Source organism: Podarcis melisellensis (genome assembly GCF_964234715.1).
Source record: "Podarcis melisellensis genome assembly, chromosome: 4".
Taxonomy (NCBI): Eukaryota; Metazoa; Chordata; class Lepidosauria; order Squamata; family Lacertidae; genus Podarcis; species Podarcis melisellensis.
The window spans coordinates 72,171,894-72,194,123 of record NC_138531.1 but is presented as its reverse complement, the minus strand read 5'-3'; the positions used below and the strand labels follow the sequence as shown (position 1 = coordinate 72,194,123).

Genomic DNA, 22,230 nt, shown 5'->3' with positions numbered 1-22,230 from the left:
ATATATTTCATTCAAATTCAAATATGTTTTATTGGCGTGTGTACATGCATCAATGTACTAAATGTCCGCCTCATCTTTGTCCTACTTGTTCTCAAATCATCCCTGAAATGTAGGTCAGATAGCTACAAGAGAATTTACAGACAGCGAAGAACAAACAGTTCTTAACATTTCTAAGGGATTTACTGTGAACAAGTGTTCTTCCCGCTGGACTTTTCATTTGGTGTCTCATGCTGATAGACTTTCTCTGCTGCAGCTTTGCCCAACCTGGTGTCTTCCAGAAGTTTTAGACTAGAATTGGGAGTAGTCACAGTAGTTTCTCTTGCAGCGTTAAAAAATGAAGCCTCACCCACTAATAGAGAGGAATTTGACAGGTACTCACCCCATGAGCAGGGACCCTGTAATATTTCTGTGTACCTTCTCTATATGTATGATTGTATTTTGATTTTGAAACAATACAACCTCTACAAAATGGACCCCAAAGTTAATTGCACCATGTAGTCTTGTGCATTGCCTGATCCTAAAGCTGGTCTGGAATCTTATACTTGTTATTGAATGGGAAATTATATTCTGAAAAGGATGGGTTGCTGCCATTTAAATCAGTTGCCTTTAACGAAGAGACAGACCTTGGCTCATTTGTCACCTCAGTCTTGAGTTGCTCTCCATCAGGAAAAATTACAGTTCAATTACTGGTTTCTGCCTTTCTTTTTTAGTGGAGCTTCCACTTCTCCAATAAATTTGTACAGACTTGCAGCTGCACTTTTGTCAGCTGATGCCAGAAGCGAGCAGTTTAATTTATAACTTGAACCCTCCTTTACATGCTGCTTAGAAACTTGCACATATTAACAGGTGCTTTTTTGATGGCAAGGTGGAAAACCTCTGCACTGCAGCAGTCTGTTTTGTTAGCAAAACTGCTCTATAGACTTTATTAAAAAAACCACTTTTATTATCCAGAGCAGCATCTCCCCCACATGTTTCAGCCTGCATGAGATGTATGGATAATGTTGATATGTAGATGTCCCAGTTTTCACATGGCTTACTAATTGGAGCTTACTTTTGAATTTCAGCATTCAGACTGGCAAGCTAGTAGGAGGGTTTATAGTTCTGCAGTGTGTATGACATGACAACGGACACATAGGACTGAGTGAAATTGAGGAGTACTTCTTGCAATCATTTTTGGCAGACCAAAAGGTTCCAACAATTTTTCAATGGTTGTTACAACAAGGAAACATTTTCCGCACCCTGAATTGGCTCCATTTGTTCTTTCACAATGCTGTCACATAGCCAAATCGGATTCGCTAAAAAGCATTGTTACATTATTCATTTCAGAATATGATCTCCAACTGGTGAATGTCCACACAATTTTGATCTCACAAAAGCTGTCTATTCTATCCCAAAATTGAAAAATAAAATGAAATGTGCTACACATAAAGAGTTATAGGTCTCAACAGTAAGATCTGAAGCAAACCTTTGACAACATTGTAGATATCTTTTATGACAGAGAAAATAGAGATCAGAAGTTAAAGAATTAGGAATCAGTTTTAACTTTATATATTTAACATGAGATGAAAATCCTCCTCTCTTGCATAACGTTGAACTAGCTTGAAGTAAAACTTATCATTTTAGCCCATCTAAAATTATAGCAATGTTCTATGGCAGAAGCACCTGTGATGAATTTCAGAATATTAGTTTTTGATAAGAAATACGACACAAACAACCAGCGTTCTATGGCACCTTAAAGACAACCAGTTTGATGTATTACAATAAAAGTGTTAGATTTGAAGGTGCCCGGGGATTCAATGTTGGTCTTGTACAGTGGTTTAAGTATCCCTTTGGTATGTGGCACAGTGTTGGCTTGCCTCCCATTGCATGTAAAAACTTGAGGAAATCAGAAAAATATTCAAGCTGTAAATGCGGGTGGAATCTCAACTAGAAAAAAAATCCAGGTTCCTGCTGCTCTAGGTGCCTAAAAGGTTACACTTATGAATTCTAGACTGTTGCTCACCATCTTGGGAAGCATTCTTACCTAAAATGAAATTGAAGTTCATTTAGGTACTGGGCTAGTAAACAAATTTTTTTTTTCTGTCGAGCAGATTGATGGAAGTATCCATCCCTTGTTTGCCAGCCTGTTTGGTTTCCATATGTTCATCATAGACAACATGGTGATTCTTTGCCCATGGCCAACATATAGAAACCAAGTAGAATGGCAGAGGGCAATAGCCAACAGAAGTACTTCAGTTAGTGAAAGGACTTCTGGCTGTGCAATGGAACTTCCCCTCCCTCTCCTCTCCTGGCATGCACTCTGGCTTCCCCAACCCCCAGAAACAGATTTGGGGTGTGGTATAGGTGGGGATGCACAAGGAGAAGAGAGGGACAGGAAATTCTGGAAATCCTTGACCTAGCGGAAACACCAAGTTCAAGACAACCCAGAGAGACCACTCTTATTTGCTTGCCTGTGGTGACCAGGTGAATTCTTAAATGCAAGGCCCAAGTGGTACTTTAATTCTCTCTGGCCTGTTGCTACAATACTTTTTTCCTCATCATTTTACAGTTCTTTGTATATGTGAAGTCAGGATTGAGCCCTTTTACTTTTGGTAAATACTATACTATAGTGCATAAAGAGTTCTTTATTATATAAAATGCTTCTATGAATATATTTCTGTAGCTTCACATAACAAGCCACTTTCTTCACCTGTTAATATTTTTATGTTGCAAAGGAAATAGCTCGTTTTCTGCGTCCTGGCACGCTCCGTGCTATCTTTGGTAAAAACAAGATCCAAAACGCTGTTCACTGCACAGATCTTCCAGAGGATGGTCTTTTGGAGGTAAGGCTCAGTGATGCATCTTTATATTATAGGATGTTAAAGGAGTCTGCGAAGCTGTTTTGAGCTTTACAATGAGATGCTAAGCAGAAGTAAAATTACTATTTAAAAAAATTATAAGCCTTTCACGTTTGGTGGAGATGTGGGAGAGGGCCTTCTCAGTGGCTGCTCCTAGACTTTAGAACTCCCTTCCTAGAGAAGCTAGAATGGCTCACTACTTGTCCTTCCACCGGCAGGTGAATACTTTCTTGTTCCAATAGGCTTTTAGGAACCTACTGCTTTTAATGAAGGGCTGGTGCTGTGCTGTTTTTATTGTGATTATTTGTATGGTTTGAATAGATTTTATATATGTGTGTAGTTCTAATTCTGTCAATGTTCAATTGTTTCTTAATGATTTTTTGGTATGTTTTTTGCATGGGTCCCGTCAGGGGGAAATGTGGGGTATAAAGGAATACATAATAATAATGAATGGTGGCAATAATTTTAATGGAATTTTAGTTGAAGTTGGCATCATGTGCAGTTACTTGTACAGTTTTTACTATATTACTAGACAATAAACAACTGAGGCAAATGGAGAATTAATTCTGAATACAGTCGGCGAACATTTTGCATGGGATTTCCATTCCCAGCCCCCATGCACCTTGGTGGAATGCATATAAGCATGCCCCGCCCCAGTTACGCCCCCATTCTGCCCTTTTTGTGACTGGGAGTGATTGTTCATCATTTGGATGTGCGTTAATCGGTTGCTGCCTGTAATAGCAGAAGCTGAAAATACTCTCCAGCAAAAGTTTTTAAAGGCTTACATTTTGTAGCCTTCATGGGAATTAGATTGAAGGGTGGTCCATAAATCACTATAATAAATGAGTAAACGTTTATATACAAACTGGATTTTTATTACTTTATTAAAGTAAATTACTCTAGGGTGAACTCATTAGGACTGATTTTACATATTTTTGTGTATAGTAAAATCCCCCACTCACCCTTGATGCATGTTTGGCTGTGCATGTAGCAACTGAGTTATTTGAATAGTTCATCTGAAGCACAAACACAATTGATTTATAAAACTTTTATAATGCTTACTGTAATAAAGATCTCTAAGCAGTTTGATGTGCTACCATAAGCCTTTGCCTTGGATAATGTCAACCTTCATGGCTCTTTTGACTATTCTTTCAGCAGCAGGGGTGATTCTAGATCATACGGTGTCAGGCGGCTGTAAGCAACTCCCGCAGCCGGTTGCCAGGAACGTACAGACAAGGAAAAGTTCTTACCATCTGCTTTTTATTCTATATTTACAGAGAGAGGCTTGGAACACAGCCTCTTGGATAAGGGCGTTGTCCCGAGTGAATCTCCACCCCCCTTCTCCCCCACTTCCTCATTTGTCTTCAGCATCACCCCCTCTATGGGTGCCGCTTAGTGCTGTCTGTCTTCAAGCTCTTTGCTCTCCTACTTTTAAGGCTTGCCAGGTTCTGGGACATGGTGGGTCTGGATTGCTTTCTAGTGATAACCTGTCAGCCATCTGCTGCTCTGGCTCTGCCTTCTCCTCCTCTCCCATTATTTCCCAACTTTTCCCCTCATCTTCCTCTGAGCTGTGACTTACCTCAAACCCCTGTTGAAATTCTGAACTGTCTTCCTCTTCTCTGGAAGGGTCAGGCTGGGGAGGTGGTCTCCACCATTCCTCTGCCCAGTCCCTGACATACGGATGCTATCAATATGCAGTAAATCAATATGGGTCAAAGACAGAGTATTAACAATTACACCTTTGTGGCTTGTAAACCATTGGCCTGCTCTGCTGCAAAGAGCATATTCTGTGCCAGAATGTGACTTCTTTTCAGTGTAATTGTAATATATCAGCATTTATCTGAAGTTTGGATGTTGCGTTTGCCTTTTAGAACAAGTTGGTGAGGAAAGGGCAACAGTCATACAGAATAACACATGTTTTTGTTTGTTATTATGATATGCATTTTGTGTTTTTATATTTTTAACCGCCCTGTGATCATTGGATGAAGGGTGATAAAAAAATTGAATGATTTAATTAATGCAATGTGGGGGTGATAGTGCTTTGCCACATGCAAATAGCGTGAGCCCTTGCTTTGCATTTCTTTTGAATAACATAGGCACAATACTCTGTTGCCATTCTGTAATTCAGTCCCCCATTGATGCAGCTTTAATGCCAACAAAGCACTTTATGTACTGGTTACTTCTCGCCTGGCAATTGGACCTTATTCAGCAGTTGCAATGGATGTCTTATCAGTGTCACATTAATAATGCAATGGCGCACTGAACGCTGCCTTCCGATTCCCTGGCACTTGCAGTCAGTGATTTGAAACCCCTGCACTCAGATGCACATCTAGTGTTCTTCTTCTGTGGCCTCAGGTTACAAAGTGGTTAGTGGTGGCCAGTTTTATCAAAGCCATTTGATTGTGGCTTTTGGCTTCATCCATAATGTTCTTAGTACAGTGGTACCTTGGTTCTCAAACGCCTTGGTACTCAAACAGCCTGGAACCCAAACACTGCAACCCTGGAAGTAAGTGTTCCGGTTTGCGAACTTTTTTTGGAAGCTGAGCGTGCTCCGTTTTAAGTGTTACGCTTCCGATTAGAGTGCTACACTTCCATTTTGAGTGTTATGCTGAGGTCTGTCTGTTTTTGCTATTTATTTTGTGTTTTTGTTTTTACAGCTCTTTTTGTTTTGTTTTTGTGACTGTGTGGAACCCAGTTCTGCCACTGATTGATTGATTGATTGATTGATTGATTGTGTGACTGCAGTACATTGTTTATTGCTTTCATTTTATGGATCAATGGTCCCATTAGATAGGAAAATTCATGTGAATTTGCTGTTTTAGGGATTGTTTTAAAAAGTCTGGAATGGATTAATCCATTTTGCATTACTTTCTACGGGAAAGCGCGCCTTGGTTTTGGAACGCTTTGTATTTAGAAAGGTCTTCCGGAATGGATTAAGTTTGAGAACCAAGGTACCACTGTACTTCTACTCCAGCAAAACTGGGTTGCCTAAGGAATTTACATAGAAAGCTGCAAATCCCAATCTCCTTCTCCTCTCTGCCCCAGTATGATATAAGGCTACCGTTTTACTTATTTTTAAAAGTCAGACAATATTAATATTGGTTGTTAATGAAATTGATTTAAAAACCCACACTACATACCATTAACTGTAGAGGAGTTGATGGCACCAGTATATATAAAAGCCAGGTATATAAACAAATTTTAGTGGTAATTTTTGGAAGCTTAGAACACATTTTTATATTAGCAATTTCTATACTCTTTGATGAGGAGGGAGTAAACCTTAATTATACCACTGGAACTAACATCTCTATAGTTTTTATCTCTGACAGCCTGATCACAAGCAGGTATAATCAGAAACAAGCCCTACTTTCAGTTGGGCTTGCTTCTCAGTAAATATGCTTGAGATTGCAGCCTTGTTTTAGCCCTTCATCTGCATATTGTGAACGTATTAAGTATACTTAAAAATATGTTGCAACATAATATGGGCAAACTGAAAATAGTGAAGTTAACTCGTTAAGAGATGGTGGATCCGTGCAATGTTTTCATTCCTCTATTCAAAATGTTGACACTACTTATGAACTGGGTTGTGAAGAACTGCAAAAAAATAGGTATTTTAGCAGGTGGGGAATTGGTAAGCAAAACATCTCACTGACAAAATTAAGGGCAATAAGAGACTCTGTTCTGAGGCATTCTGTTGCTGCTGGCTTGGTGGCCTCCAAAAATATCTCCCACACTCTTGTGAGTATGGGTATTTGCCCAACAATCCCGATACTTTATGTGGAAAGCACATTTCGACATTATCACAATCTAGTAGTCTTCCTATTAGACATATCTAAAGTGATAATGAAAGACTTAACGCCCTGTGTGTGAAAGACTGTGGGAAGAAAGCAGACAAAGATCGAAGTCTGGTTTATGCAACTGGGTTAGGAGTGTCCATTTCCAGCTCTAGCCATTCCTGAAGGGGGATAACTTTGCCACAGTGATAAATGAACTGGAAAACTCCTGTCTAGATTTATTCTAAGTGGGGCTATCCTTGAAGACTGTTCAGAGACTGCATCTGGTGCAGAATGCTGCCCTGAACAGCATGCTAACTTGGAAGATTATTGTACTTGTTCTGCATGAACTGTACTGGTTGACATTTTATTATGTTTTAATCTGTGCTGGAAGCTGCCCTGAGTGGTTGGGGAAACCTAGCCAGATGGGTGGGGTATATAATAATATTAATATAAATAATATAAATAATATAAATAATAATAATAATAATAAATAAATATTTCCAAACCCAATTTAAGATGTTGATGTTGACAAAGAAGGCCCTAAACAGCTTGAGCTTAAGTACCTGTGGAATTCTCTGCCTCTGGAGGTGCATCAGATGTTATCAGAACGTCAGTACCAGTGGCACCTATTGACCTAGGCTTTTGGGTCTTCATTATATTGCTTAAATAGGTTCTTGCCGCACTTTGAGTTGTTGAACCTCTGTTACCTTGCTGCTATTTTGAGTTTATAATACCTTTTTGTCATGTTAATGCCTAATCTTATATTATTTGTTGTTGCTGTGCTGTGTGTCGTACTTTTATTTGTGAACCACTCTGGATTTATTTATTTTTTTCAGTCAAAAGTTACTGGATATATGAACACAAATAATAATACTAGACCCATGTATACAACTAAACTGCTCTTAGCTGCCCAGTGTAGTTGGAATAGAGAAGGATACATATCCAGATAAATAGCTGTTGTGCAGCAGCAATGTTGATTGGGTTAACATTAGATGCTAAAGTACTCTGTCATAAGTGGTGCAGCAGTAAGAGACTTGCTGTGGTGCAACTCTTCAGAGCAAGCAGGAAAGGAACACTCTCAACTGAATGTTCTTGTCGTGTGCATTAGAGTGACATGACCCAGAAATGTAATTAAAAACCCTTTGATGTTCTTTTCCCACCATAATCTCTCTTCCTGTCCCCACTTCAGTTTGGAAAGACAATAAGGAGGAGCGGTTCTGTGTAAACTATATCACATTTCAATATCCTGAGGGCAGTCTCTGGGCCAAACTTGATACAGCAATAGGAGAGAGCTGGTCATGAATCTCCTGCAGTTTTGAGAAGTTCTGTTGCAGTTGTATGTTGCCTGTATGTTTTGCCCTCTGAATAGCAGCTGTAAGAATCCCTGCTGGATCAAACCAAAGGCCCATCCAAGCATCCTCTTCTCCCAGGGACCAACCAAAGGCCCATGGTTAGTCCACAAGCAGTACATGAGCACAATTTCATTCTCCCCATATAAGGTGCTCTGCCCTGCCCCCAATCCACCCTTTTAGTGATGTCTTAGGGTCACTTCCAAGCACAATCACCCCTCAATCAGATGTGTGTAAATTGAGAGTTGCCTGTGTTTACTTACATTTATTTAATGGGATTTGTGCACCACTTAATTGTAAAAACAAACAAACTCTTAAGCAGTTTACATAAAATAAACAGAATAAATTAGCAATTTAAATATGTTAATGTCTATGTATATATGCACATTTTAAAAATCATTACTACAATTTACATTTCACAAAAGGCAAGCCAATTAATTGCCCATCCAAATCAATTATTAAATTAGAACCTCATCCCAAACCACACATTTGAGTTCTTAACTGGTTAATTTCCTTCCATATGAGCCAGACTTGGTTCCAAAATCAATTTCCCTTCCATTAATTATACCAATTCAATTCAATTACCTCAATTCCAGCCCCCTCCAATCAAATGAATTTCAACAAGAATAGGGTGGGATCGCCATTCACTTCAGGTGGTAGAGGCCAGTTGGGATTCTTACTATGAGGCAGCCTAGGCAATTGTTCATTTGTTCTTTTTAACCTAATTAAGCCAGTAAAAAAAAAAGCTGCCAATTGAACTGATGTACAACACTGTCAATAGAAACCTCAAATGCCCCTGGGTTGGGAAACAGCGTCCCTTCCTTTTCCATTTGGGGGACAATTGTACAGAAAAAGGTACCATTTCCTTTTCAGTACAGTTGTTTCTGGAAATTAAACAAAATAACACCATTACCTTCTCCAGGGGCAACATTTGACTGACTTAAGTTTAAAAAGAGAGAGCTAAGATCTGTGGCCACCTTGACACATCCTGTTTGTCCAATATTTGATATAATAAACTGGAATGTGATCTCAGGGAACTGAGTGCCAGTGATCCAGCAGGAAATGCGCCATTTACTTGGTGGTGAAGGTTGGTGGTGATATTTTATTTATAGATAGAAGGTGCTCCCAGAGAGTAATCAATATAGCAACAGTAAGTTGAGGTATGTTGTAGGACTAGCTCCTGTATACCGGTACTTTTATTGTAGAAATCTCCTGAGACTGTACTACTTTGGGTTGCTGGTAGGTAAATCCTTTACTATCCACATGACACACAAAAAATGTTGTCTGTTGAAAACTAGCAAGTTGAGGAGAAACATTCTAGCTTCACCTTACTCTTGACAGGAGGGTTTTCTTTGTGCATGGTTTTCTTTTACAAAGAAGAGCATTCAAGCATTGAATCCACCCAACTGCATCCTGAAATGGCACATCCAGGAGACCTGTGGGTCATATTTTAATTTATATTGGCCTCTTATACTTTCCGACGGGAGAGAAATTTTCATTGTCAGTGACTCTCCCTTTGTTGTTTGACCCTGGACTTTAGGCGTCTTCCGCCTTCTGAAAATACCTTCACTAAGCACAGTGAAGTTAATCAATAACCCTCACATGACTGATTTGAGCCAGGAAAGAAAGGAAGGAATTTAAAAAGCTATTGGCTGTCCCATAATTAAGCCCATTTCATTCATAAAAACTGAATTGCTGTTTTTCTCCTGTGTTAGTGGAGCTAAAGCAGTAACACACCTATTGCAAAGTCCTCTTCAGCTTACTGAATAAAGGGCTATAATTATTATATATCAGAATATATTGCTGTCTGCAGTAACATTTTTGAGCAACTTCCTTCTTTGATGTTTTTTTAAGGCACATAACTGAACTTTGAATTCAGTGCAGTCACAATTAACCTTGAAAAGTTGTAATTGTGAAGTTGGTTCCAGATACAGTGTCAGCTAATCTCTTTTTCTTTTAACTATGCAAAAGTACACCAATACTGAGTTGATGTATGCACACTTTTAAAGATTTTTCTACACATTATGGCCAGATGTTGCTAGCTTACAGATCCCATCATTTCTCACTATTGACCATGCTGACTGTGGCTGATGGGAGTTGGAGTCTAGCAACGTCTGGAGAGCTATAGGTCAGCTACCCCTGATAAAGTCACTCTTGAAGGAAACAAATGCCATTATATCCATCTGTCTTTAGTCAAAAATGTTTCTGTAGATCAGAGTTGGGGAACCAGAAGTCCTCCAGACTTGCACTCCAACCCCCATCAGCCCCAGCCAGCATGGCAAATAATTGAGAATTGATGGGAGTTGGAGTCTTAACTACATTTGGAGAGCTGCAGGTTCAGTGTTGCATTGCATTCAGAACCCTGAGGAACTCCTCATTGAAGGCTCAGTGGGACAAAAGAGCACGCCCCAAGCATCACCATCTGGAAATGACCATCCAAGTAGGACCAGAAGCACCACAAAGTGGTGACACCACCCCACTAACTGGGACAGCTGTTCCAGAATGATACCATGGTTGATGGTATTGAAAGCTGCTGAGAGATTGAGGAGGATTAACAGGGACACATTTCCCCTGCCTCTCTCCCAACAGAGGTCATCATACGGGACAACCAAAGCAATTTCTGTGCCAAAACCGGGCCTAAACCCTGATTGAAAAGGATTTAGAAAATCAGTTGCCTGGATCTGATCTGTGACCACTCGCTCAAAACCTTGTCCCAGAAAGAGAGATTGGCAACTGGCCGGTTGTTACATAGATTTTCTGAATCCAGGGAGGGTTTCTTGAGGAGTGATTTTACCATTGCCTCCTTTAAGCAGGCAAAGACCACCCCCTCTCGCAAGGAGGCGTTCATCACCTCCCTGGCTCAGCCAGAGATCCCTGCTGCTAGTTTTTATCAGTCAAGAGAGGCAAGGGTCCAGAGTGCAAGTGGTTGCCCTGAATGATCCAAGCACCTTGTCCACATTCTCGATCCTTGGTAATTGGAACTCATCCAACATAACAGGACTAGTCAGTGCTCTAAACACTTCTCAAGATTCATCTGCTGTAACAGTGGAGTCAAGGTCCTGGCAGATGCAAACGATTCTATTCTCAAAATGCTTTCCAAACTACCTGGAAAAGTTCTGCTGGATGACACAATGAGGATGCAATGGAGGCAGCAAAGTAAGCCTTCTTTGCTGCCTTCACTGCAACTAAGTAGGCTCAATGATGAACCCTCACCATTATTTGATTGCATTTCACTGGCGTTTTCTTCCACTTGCATTTGAGCCACCTTCCCACTTGTTTTCTCACTCTTAAGTGCTAGAGTATACTAGGGAGCCAAGCGAGCTCCACAAAGTGGGAGAAGGCACTCAAGAGCGATTGTGTCACCTCAGTAAATATGATAAACGGTACAGTAATAATAGCAAAAGTCCCAGTGGTGCTCTTCATAGTTTTGTTTTCCGAACTCTCAGCAAACCCTACAATGCAAACTCTTCTTCCCAAAGAGGGAATGATCTAATTGGATTGCAAATTTCTCATGTGCTATTGCAGAGTACCATAGAAAGTCACTGTAAACCAGTAGTCTGTGAGGCTAGATTTCAAGTTCTGTTAGCAGAAAATTAATTAAATGGAAAAGCACTTGGTGTAATTTTATACGAAATAAAACAACATATAGCAAGATTTCAGTAATCTGGCCCAGTTTCATATGCTGAACTATGCCAATTGGATTCCTATAGCAAGACAGTTCATATAGACACCCCACCCCCATACACACCAAATTCCCCACCTGCTCCAAACAGCTGTTCCATGCAACAGATTGGAACCATGAGAAGTTTTCTTTTTCTTTTTCAGGCATATTCCAACAACTGTCATTAATATGTTGCACTCAGGATATGCCACAAGTATGCGCAAAATGAAGGGAGACGCTCCTTGCCATCCTTGAAATAAGCTAGCGCTTTAAAAACTGTTGCTATATCAGCACAGCTGTTGTGACACGGGGACAGATTGTGGTAGAGCTGTGTAGATCCATGCTTGAGATGGTGGTGGGAGGGAGAACAGTTTGTGCTCTTAAATGCATTCCAGGCCAGAAGATCTGCAGTAGATTTCACCGAGCCACCTTTAAGATGAAGCAGGATTTGGAGGAAGTTTGTAGTACGCAGAGACAACTAGGTCCATTTAAGTGCCAGTTTACCACTGTGTCAGTGTAACTGCTTGGCAAACCAGGTTTTTTTTTAATCCTGTCTAATGGAGAGGAAAAAATTGCCAAATATCCTTACTTTAATTAATAATCAATGGAAGTGAAATGGTGGTAATGTTCAGATTACAGGTTCACAAAGTACTTACATGCACTCCATGGTAAGTAGCCATTTGTTTAATGATTTATTGTATTCTACCCCGAAAGAAACATTGTAGAAGCTCAGTCCCCCAGAGTGTGTCTGTGTTAGCTCATTTTCATGTGATCAGTTTTTCCCCCAAAATAGTAGGAGGAACCAGTGCTTCCTGAATCATGGTCACCAAAAGGGCAACCGTATTTGGGGACTGAAGGATGAGTAGGAAGAGAAATTGTGAAATGAATGGAAATGTGACAAGGAGTGCTGGTGCCACGATTCACTACCTCACTTCGTAGAAATGCAAAATGCTAGTTATTGCAATCTCCGAAAGCAGAGCAGTTTGGCCTCTGAGCTTTGTGTGTGCCAGCACTCCTTGTTCTGTACATTTAGCACACTGTAACAGTTTTCATCAGTGATGTTTGCCAGTGCCCAGGCCCTTTGGAGTCCTTTGCCTGAACCACTGCTCACACCTTTCCACAGCTTTATAATGTACTTACTTTAGCCAAGTTTGAAGCATGCTCAGTGATGAATGTTGATGTTAAAGGTTCTGAGTGCCGAATGTGACGTTTTTACAGCTCATGTGCTTTGCTTCCTCTGTAGAAACAACTTGTTCTTGTATGGTACTTTCCTCTGATTTAAAATACGTAATTTGGAATGAAAATGTGCTTGGTTGCATTCATCATATGAAACAGTGCCAAAGCCTGTATGATATGCCCTGATAAATTTTGCAACGCGGAGTGGGTGTCCAATTCCAACTCCAGCAATTATGTTTCATCTGCCTATATATGAGAGATGTAAAACAATTTAACAGCAAGCAAGCCCTCTTCACATCACGTATTTTACCGAATCAACCTTTGGCCAAATATTTAAAGAAAAATAGTAAGCTTTTATCAGTTGAAGGCTGACATCCTATACAGGCATACATGGGAGCAGGGGCAGACCTTGGGAATATGGCATCTTGTGTAAGGCCAAAATTTGATGCCTTCCCTGCCCCTGCCCTCGCACCACCTTCTCAAAGCTGGCTAGGCAAGGCCTTGGGCTTTGGGAAGGAAGTGTAAAGCTCTGGCAGGGTCCTGGAGCTCTCCTGTCTCCTTCCCAAAGCTGGGAATGCACTAACTAGGCTTTGGGAAGGAGGCAGGATGATGCCCTCTCTGTTTGGCACCCTGTGCAGGGGAGCCAGTTGTGCAGTCCTAAATCGACCTCTGCCGGCAGTAAGAGACCCTGGACTCAATGGGATTTACTTTTGAATGGACCTGTAGTGGGGTGGAGAAGCAAAGAAAGGCTGGCTGTTGTGACAGTGGCTGTGTTCTGCAGGGTGTTGAGTGATGCTGCATGATAAAATGCCTTTGAAATGGAAAGGCGTTTCAGAAACAGATTTGTGATATGAAAAGGGGGAGCGGCTGTTCATTTGGACTCCCCCCACCCAGGTTAAACATTTTCCTGGCCTAGCACAAGCCCTAAGCAACGTTTCTGAACCTGCCTCATTTAACTTTCATTGCCATACGGTGAGCTACACATAAATAAATGGAAATTCTGAATATATGTCTCTGCGTTAATGAGAGCTGGCAATTCCCCCCCACCCCCAAATGAAAGCTGGGATATGATGTTGCTCATTCTACTACTGTTGCTGTACATAATTTGTTTTCTCATTATAAAATCTGGAATAAAATACAGAATCGCAAAAATTCAAATTTAATGAAAGATACAAGTTTAAATTTTCACTGCATTGTGTTTTATTTGCAATAAAAAACTATAAAGTGTGAGAATGTTTAACTATACAATATATAAAAATGGCTGCAAGCCTACATTTTCTTGACCTAGTATTCAGTTGCAGTGAAATGCTGTAATTGTCTTCTCCGAAGTAAGTTCCATTGAGTTCAGTTGGGCTTCCTTTTAGGTAAGTAGGCATAGGATTACAGCCTAAGGGTTCTGTTACATATTAACTTCTGGGTGACTATCCAGCCAACCTTTTAGCAGTTTGGAATTTAACTTGCCTTTTCAGAGGGCCGTCATATTTGTAAAACAGGAGAATCAATTATTTAAAGTAGCAGCGTCCTGTTTATCACAGGCTGGTCCTTCATACCACATTTCCTCTCTTTAAATAATTAAGAACAGGGCCTTTGTTTCTCCCTGTCATTTGGTGATGCTGCTGTTGCAATACAGCCATTTACTAGGGGCAAAATCCCACACAAAATGCTTTTGCTGTTTAGTGAAGAGGGGCATTTTGAGTGCTGGTAAGGCAGTAGACATGAAACTTTCCATCTCATTTCATGTTCAAACATACAGCTTGTATGATCTACAGGTTTCCTCATACCATCTTTTAGGACCTCACTTTTAAATAATAAAAATATATATATAGGCAATAGCCTGCAGAAATGCTAAGAGATACACTTCTTACTGATTTCTTCTATTACTTTGGTTCACTGTTTGCTGGTTTATGTGTGCACTCGTTTTTGTTCCTTTGCTTTTTATAGTGCGTGGAGTAATTTTATTTCTTCATGTGGATTTTTGTCATGTTTTCAATCATGTTAACTACTTCGTACTTTCAAGTAGAAAAATGCATTTAATATTTAGAATAAATAAAATATGAGTGCAACTGTTCTAACAATGTATGTGCTCGTTAGACAATGTTAATTAATGCAGCAGTTTTGTTTCATAGTATTTCTTCAAGCTGAGTGTGTGGTTAAGGCATGAAAATCATCTTCTTCACAACTTGTACGAAAGAGAATGGTGGTGGGGTTTTTTTCCGCATTCTAAATATCACAGTATCTTTGTTTTACCCATTCTTTCTTGTATAAGCATTCTGAGGAAACTTTACAAACTAAGCTTGGGCAAAAATGATTATGCATGATCTGTTTGGGATTCATGCAGTCTCCAAAAACCTTTTGTACACTTTACAAACACATATTAGAATCCTGAGAGTCTCATGTCTTCCTTCCTTCCTTCCTGAAGTAATTTTCTACTTCATGTAGCTGTACAGGTTAAACTTTTACTTAGGGTGGCAAATCCCCACTTGGCAATTAATCTCTCTGAGTGACCTTGGCCAGTCACTCTCTCGTAGCCTAACATACCTCACAATATGGTTGTGAGCATAAAATAGAGGAAAGAGAAATTGTATATGGTGCCCTGAGTTCCTTGGAGGAAATGTGAGATATTAATGTTGAGGTAGCCCTCCAGCAGCTAAAAGCAGTTGGAGTGGCTCCGAACAGGTTCACACTTTTGTATAGAACAGGCACGGTAGACAAAAGGAGTATGTTGGTTCTCATTTATTTTTAAAGTGGACAGTCCCTTAGGAATTCTAAGACTCTGGAATTACAACTCAATAAAAGTTGGATATATTGTTCTGATTCAGTGCAATAAATGTGCCAGAATGACCTGCCAGAAATGGCAATTGGTGAATTGCAGGCATATCTGCAGCTGCTACCTCAGAACAGGACTGGCTGGCTTTTTAATAGTGTATTCTAGAGGCTTTTATCTGATAATTTCCTTCCATTTTGGGTCAAAGATGACTGGAAATGTACCGTGTCCAATAACTCCCACCTGAATATTTTTGGAGGATAATGATTTAGTTGTGGAGTAGAAGTCAGACCATTGGACATCAAGTTCTCTATTCCATAAAAAGGTAGAGGGACCCCTGACCATTAGGTCCAGTCGTGGTCGACTCTGGGGTTGCAGCGCTCATCTCGCTTTATTGGCCGAGGGAGCCGGTGTACAGCTTCTGGGTCATGTGGCCAGCATGACAAAGCCGCTTCTGGCGAACCAGAGCAGCGCACGGAAATGCCGTTTACTTTGAGGTGCTTTCGAACTGCTAGGTTGGCAGGAGCAGGGACCGAGCAACGGGAGCTCACCCCTTCACGGGGATTCAAACCGCCAACCTTCTGATCGGCAAGTCCTAGGCTCTGTGGTTTAACCCACAGTTGTATGTATATTTGTGATACCCTCGATAACATGTTTGAAATATCTTTTGATACTTTTAAAGGGTGCAAGCTTAAGAATTGACAAAATCCACCTGTTGTAGAATTGGGGCTTCTGAAATGAAGCATCCCTACTGTGCCCTCTCCCACAAATCCCAAAAGCCTTAAAAATAAACTAACCCAAAACTTTTGTTGGATTTTTCTCTACATACGGGTTAGCTGAATACTTGACTCCTTCTGTTTGTGTAGGAACTGTAATCTAGAGAAGGCATGTGGGACACATGCTCCCCCTTGCTGTAGACCCTGTTATCTCCAGGGTCTGCAGCTCAGGAAAGTGTGCCTCCACATCACCATGACTGCCATGTTTTTCCAGCTTTCAGGATATTCCCTCATTGCCCTTTACAACTCAGTGGATGGGGGGACTGGTGCAAGTTTGAAGTACAGTCCCTAATAGAGCAATCCAAGATGTTTCATGCCTGCATGTATAGGAAGGAGCACCTAGCACTGAAGAAATTGACTAGGTGGTAGGAGCTGCAGTGGCCAGGCGGATGGATGGTGCAGATTTGCCAGGGCTGAAAGTAGCTGGATTTGTGGGCAGGATAGACCTGTGGGAATTCATACAGTTTGAAGAAGTGTAATCATCCTTGGTGGAATAGTGCTGTAATCCTGCCTTAAATTCCTCTGAGGCAGGAGTAGGGAAAGATTTTTTTAGCCAGAGGGGTCACCTTCTCTTTTAGAGACACTTTCAAGGTAAACATTTCAGAGGTGGGTGGGGCCACATGCAAAAGGGGGCAGAGCGATGGTTGTGGCTCTTACCTTTGTATATAGACTATGTTAAAAGTCAAGAGGTTCAGCTTTCCATCCTTCATCCAGGCAAGCATTTGAGGAGAGTGCAGAACAGGAATGGTGAATGATGTGACCTGGAGAGAGATGTGGCTTGTGGAGATTCCTGAGGGCCAAAGAGAGATGGTCTCATTTGGCCCCTTGGTCTTGAAGTGCCTCATGCCTGTGCTGAGGCATGGAAGAGCATCACTTGTCAAATAGGCACCTGATAGCAGAATTCAGGTTGTGGCAAGGATTCCTGCTTTACTTTTCAAAGGTGTTGAAAGACACCTTTGTAGACACCTTTGCCATTGTAGACAGTGCCCAGTATCTGTCCTCTGTTTTAACAGTTTTATTATTTGGGGGATTCAACCCTGAAATTTTCCCAACTAGGTTTCAGTATTATTTCCTAGCATTTACGGGATTAACCACAGCCTTTCGTGCAACACTGTTTCCACTTCTGTGAAGTGTTTGCTTTTCTTGAGTCTTGCATCTGACCTCTCACTGCTTTTAGGGCACACACTGTTCAGGAGATAATTGTACGCACCAGCGGTATAGTTAGGACTTTTGTAACAGGTTTTATTATGGGTTGCACAACTATGTAAACTTCCCGGATGACTGGAGGGTAGCAAGTATGAAAATGACGCTCGTTCGTATGCTGCAGGGCAACTTTGTGTTCTCCAAGGTGAGATGATGAGCGATAAAAGCAAAGCCATTAATTCTCTCTTAGATACGGGAACAGGAAAGCGTTAGTTTGTGTGGAAGGTTTTGGAGGAAACAGGGTATAAATTTCTGTGCCAAGGCAGTTGTGTCATGTGGGATTCCCAGAGATCAGCTCCCTTGGTTACAACACTAACTTCTGGTATCCAACCCTTTAAAATAATTGTCAATCTAGGTCCTCCTTTTGCTTTTTACCTTAGTAGGAGCAGGAGCTCAACACAAGAGCCAGCAGTTAGGACTGGGAGACTGGTTTATCAGCTCACCACTTTCTAGTTCTTTGGAAATTACCTGTGAGAGTCCACACCTGAAAAGGATAGGTAAAACTATTAAGTAAATGGTACTTACTTCTTTCCCTAAGAAAGAGACCATAAACCAACTGTTTCAAGAGTTGTATCCGTGTATCTTACTTCAGAGGACAGGCCTTTTAGTTGAAGGACTCGGTGATCCAAGTCCATTTTAAAGATAAGGAATCATAAGAAGGGATTGCAGGGGCCTTGAATTGCCCATCAGTATTTAACCACCTGCAGAGAAAGCCCATGGGAATCCTGGTCAGTGTTCCCCACTGTAGTGAGATGCAATGTGCTACTATTTAAATTAAGAGTAATTATGTCTAAATTTCCATCTGTACACACCTTATGCATTTTTTGCATAACCTTTATCCTCCCTTTTTGGTGAGGTGTAAATGGCCACCCTGGGGGACGCAGGTGGCGCTGTGGGTAAAAGCCTCAGCGCCTAGGGCTTGCCGATCAAAAGGTCGGCAGTTCGAATCCCTGTGGCGGGGTGCGCTCCCGTTGCTCGGTCCCAGCGCCTGCCAACCTAGCAGTTCGAAAGCACCCTTGGGTGCAAGTAGATAAATAGGGACCGCTTTCTAGCGGGAAGGTAAACGGCGTTTCCGTGTGCGGCTCTGGCTCGCCAGAGCAGCGATGTCACGCTGGCCACGTGACCCGGAAGTGTCTTCGGACAGTGCTGGCCCCTGGCCTCTTGAGTGAGATGGGCGCACAACCCCAGAGTCTGTCAAGACTGGCCCGTACGGGCAGGGGTACCTTTACCTTTAAATGGCCACCCTAACTCACTTTGTTCCATTCTTTGTTTAAGCATGGACTTTAACAAAATTGATTGAAGAACATCCATTTATGGCTGCTTACAATGAATGGTGCATCTAGTGTTTCAAAATGGGGTGGGAACTGTTGTAATGTACGAAGAGATACTTGCAATGCTGGACTCAGAAGAATCTAGAGTTCCCCTGCTCCAGAGCAAGCCCATTGCAAATCAGAAGCCCAGTATTGGTACAGTCTCTGCTTTAGAATGGGCTTCCTGCCAGCTCACTCTTCCTGGTGCCTCCCTTCCTTTTGCAAGCAATTTTATCATTGGAAATAATTTGGGAGCGGGGAGAGGTGGCTAATAGTGGAGGGCATTGTAGGTCCCAACCTTCAGCATGCTTAGAAAGTCTTATCCCTCTTCATTCCTGAGCATGCTGAGGAACAGCTATGCTTTCAAGCATTTTTCTAGTCCTTCACATTTGCCAGTCACTGGTGCCCTTGCTTGACACAATCTGCAGAGGCAAATTTGGGAAGGGGAGGGAGTGACAGGAGAGGCTAGTAGGAAGCTCCCAAAGGTAAGCCCATTTTGTGGACTTAGAGAACAATCAGTTAGCATGTGCTAGTTTGGTTCCTTTGGGGACACCAACCTAATTTTGTGACACACGAAAAGGTGTTTGTTCATTTCCTGCTATCAAATATCTCCCTACACTCTGCAATGGAGGCAAAGCACTAACCTCCTCCAACCAGAACATGTCGTTTATTGCCACAGGCCATATTTTAAGCTGGTTTCGAAACAGTGTGCATGAAATGCAAAGGACGTTTTTAGCTGGTTGTTCAGGTTACAGTTTCGACTAAGGCTGCTTTGTAAATAACTCATGGTAGGCAGTAAGTTTGTTTCTCTTCATAGGTCCAATATTTTTTCAACATCTTGGACAACTAACTAGAGACGGCAGAATTACGGGACATACAAAAAACAAGCCACAGGATGGAAGATGTGTGTTTATTCATTTATTGACCAATGTTTTAACCTGACTGAAATACAAGATCAACAAGAGCACTGTATTTTCCTGGCTATTACATATGTTAGAACATAGAGGTTTGCACTTTAGACAACATTTAACACCAGTTGATGGGGGTAACTGCATTGCTTTTCATAAAGTTCAAAATAAAGATTTATTTTCAAACATGTGGCTTTGGTTTATTTTTATACATTACACTTTTTTTTCTTGCAGAAAAAAAATAAAATTGTACAACTGCATAAATATAAAATTCTTCCACCATGGAAATGGTTAAAACATTCAATAAAGACAGCACCACCGCATATGATGCCTCTAGCAGGAAAAGAAAATATACAAAGCAAAATAATTATTCCTGTCACTGATGAGAGTGATAGGCTGACTCAGATCTCTCACACAACTTCAGAATGGGTGCGGGGAGAGGGGGAGTAGAGAGAGAGAGAGAGAGAGATAGAAAGACAACATTCGCTATAAAGCACAATACATAATCACCTACGCTCCTTAGCGTTGCTTCAAAGTCAAGGTAATTTTCCCTGCCACCACACTAAATAAAGTCCTAAGGCTACAGGGAGGAAGGGGGGGAGGCTCTATGGAGTGCTGCTGAATAATCTCACAAGTGGGCCTTTACCATTTTAAAAATGAACAAAAATATAATAATTAAAAGTACCATGCCAGTTTTAGTCCCACTGAGTATTTACACCTTGGACAGCAAATATTTGCTCACAGAAAGTAGAAAACAGGTACAATAATACATGGCTTGAAAAATGATCGGAGTAATGCACCTATAGTACTGTACACTAAATAAAACTCACAAGGCAGCAATATTTAGGGGGCAGAAACACTGCTTACTACAAGTCAGTTATGGAATAATAATTTACAGTAGAAATGGGCATGTCCCAAGGCTCAATTCTGTGTTTGTTTTGTTTTTGTCATTTACAGTAGAATAAATATCTTTGTTGCTATTGCTACACTTTTAAGTTTACATTCTAACCTAGTTAAATGCAGAAAGCTAGTGTAAAGCATATAGATTACGTGTAGGTCCCATACGTATGACAGTTTTGTTCAAGACTAGTAGGTTTTTGTCTTATTTATACTTTTTTAAATGGCTAAGAGGAGAGAGAAGAAAGAAACTGTGCTTGCGATCAGCTGCTTTTTATGTCAAATTTCAAATCAAAACGTCCCTGGAAACGATCCTTGTCACTGTAGTGGATGTTCTGACCATAGACCTTGCACTCGACACGCACTTCCATATCAGACGTCAGGTTGGTGAACTGCACGGCCACAAGGGGCTGCTGGTATTTGGGCTGGAGGAGCTTGCCGTAATACGGATAGTACTGAAGAGGAAAGCCGCCATAGCCACCCATGCCGTAATATTCCACGGTGCCAATTTTGTCAATGTCTTCCTCTTTCTGAAGGAATGAAAGGGAGAAGTCACTTGCAAATTCCACATTCTGCATACTCTGTGTTCACTGCATGCCATATTGTTCACTATTTGGTCATGACTTAAAGCTCATATTTTGAAAAACAGACTGTCCCACTGAAAAGTCACTTGAGTTTTCTATGTACCTTTCCAACACATTTGAGTGATTGCAACTATGGAATGAGTGAAGGGTAATGCCTTAGATGGATTGCCTCGGCCTCACTTGCAGCATGCCAGAAGATACAGCGATGGCCACTTCCACAACAATGGAAGAACCACTCCCCATGTCACGAGGAACGCATGAAGGAAAGGACAAGTGGGGGGTCACTGCCACTGTCCTTGATCCAAACTTTCTTGCATTCAGTTGAACATCTGGAAAGTCCACACACTGACAACTGTGCAACTGGGAATCCTGTCTTTCCAGGGTTCCCAGTTGTAGAAAAGCAAGCCTTCCTTGTGTACACAAACATTCAGCTGAACACACCAGAGAGGACCATGTTGTGTTTCTGCTCTCCTTAAGAGATTCTGGCCACTGAAAGAAATAAAATAGCCTGGACTAGACTGTCCAATCCAACAGCGCTCTTCTGTGTTCAGCATTCCATCCCTTTCAAAATGTGCTAATAGCCCTATTCAGGAATTATGATGGGGTGTTAATTAAATACTTGAGGGATGGCTGCAGTGATGAGCACACCAGCTCCACCCTCTCAGTTCTTGTTCCACTGCACAAGTTGGAGGACAATCTGAAGCAGGGAGCCTCTTGTTGTGGAAGCCCCACACGTTTCAGAACACTGATTTCCCAGGGTTATAAAAAGCAGGTGGGGCCCCTACAAGCACTTGTTTGAGGCAGTAGCCCTCCCAACTCATGCAGAGTGACAAGAACAACTAAATAGAGCTAGCACACATGTTCCCACAGCCCCACTCCCCATTCTCAGCATTTACATAACATGCCATCTCAAGATCTCGCAGCTGGTACACAAGTGTGGCAACTGGAATCAAGTTGTGAGGTTGGGTTAGCACACACTTTTTCTACAC

At 41.3% G+C, this 22,230-nt stretch overlaps 2 protein-coding genes across 4 annotated transcripts in view; one reads left to right on the top strand and one right to left on the bottom strand.

Annotated features, from left to right (window-relative positions):
- NME7 (NME/NM23 family member 7) overlaps positions 1–19,946 on the top strand; it is a 67,397-nt gene extending 47,451 nt beyond the window's left edge. For all 3 annotated transcript variants that reach the window (XM_081908527.1, XM_081908526.1, XM_081908528.1), the window contains 2 exons: positions 2,715–2,822; positions 19,670–19,946. In XM_081908527.1, the coding sequence (XP_081764653.1) occupies positions 2,715–2,822; positions 19,670–19,702 (141 nt within the window). In that variant the 3' untranslated portion in view covers positions 19,703–19,946. The remainder of the gene's footprint in view (positions 1–2,714; positions 2,823–19,669) is intronic.
- Positions 19,756–22,230, bottom strand: part of ATP1B1 (ATPase Na+/K+ transporting subunit beta 1) — a 32,560-nt gene continuing 30,085 nt past the window's right edge. Inside the window, exon 6 of the mRNA XM_081908550.1 lies at positions 19,756–21,187. Within this exon, the coding sequence (XP_081764676.1) occupies positions 20,921–21,187 (267 nt within the window). The 3' untranslated portion in view covers positions 19,756–20,920. The remainder of the gene's footprint in view (positions 21,188–22,230) is intronic.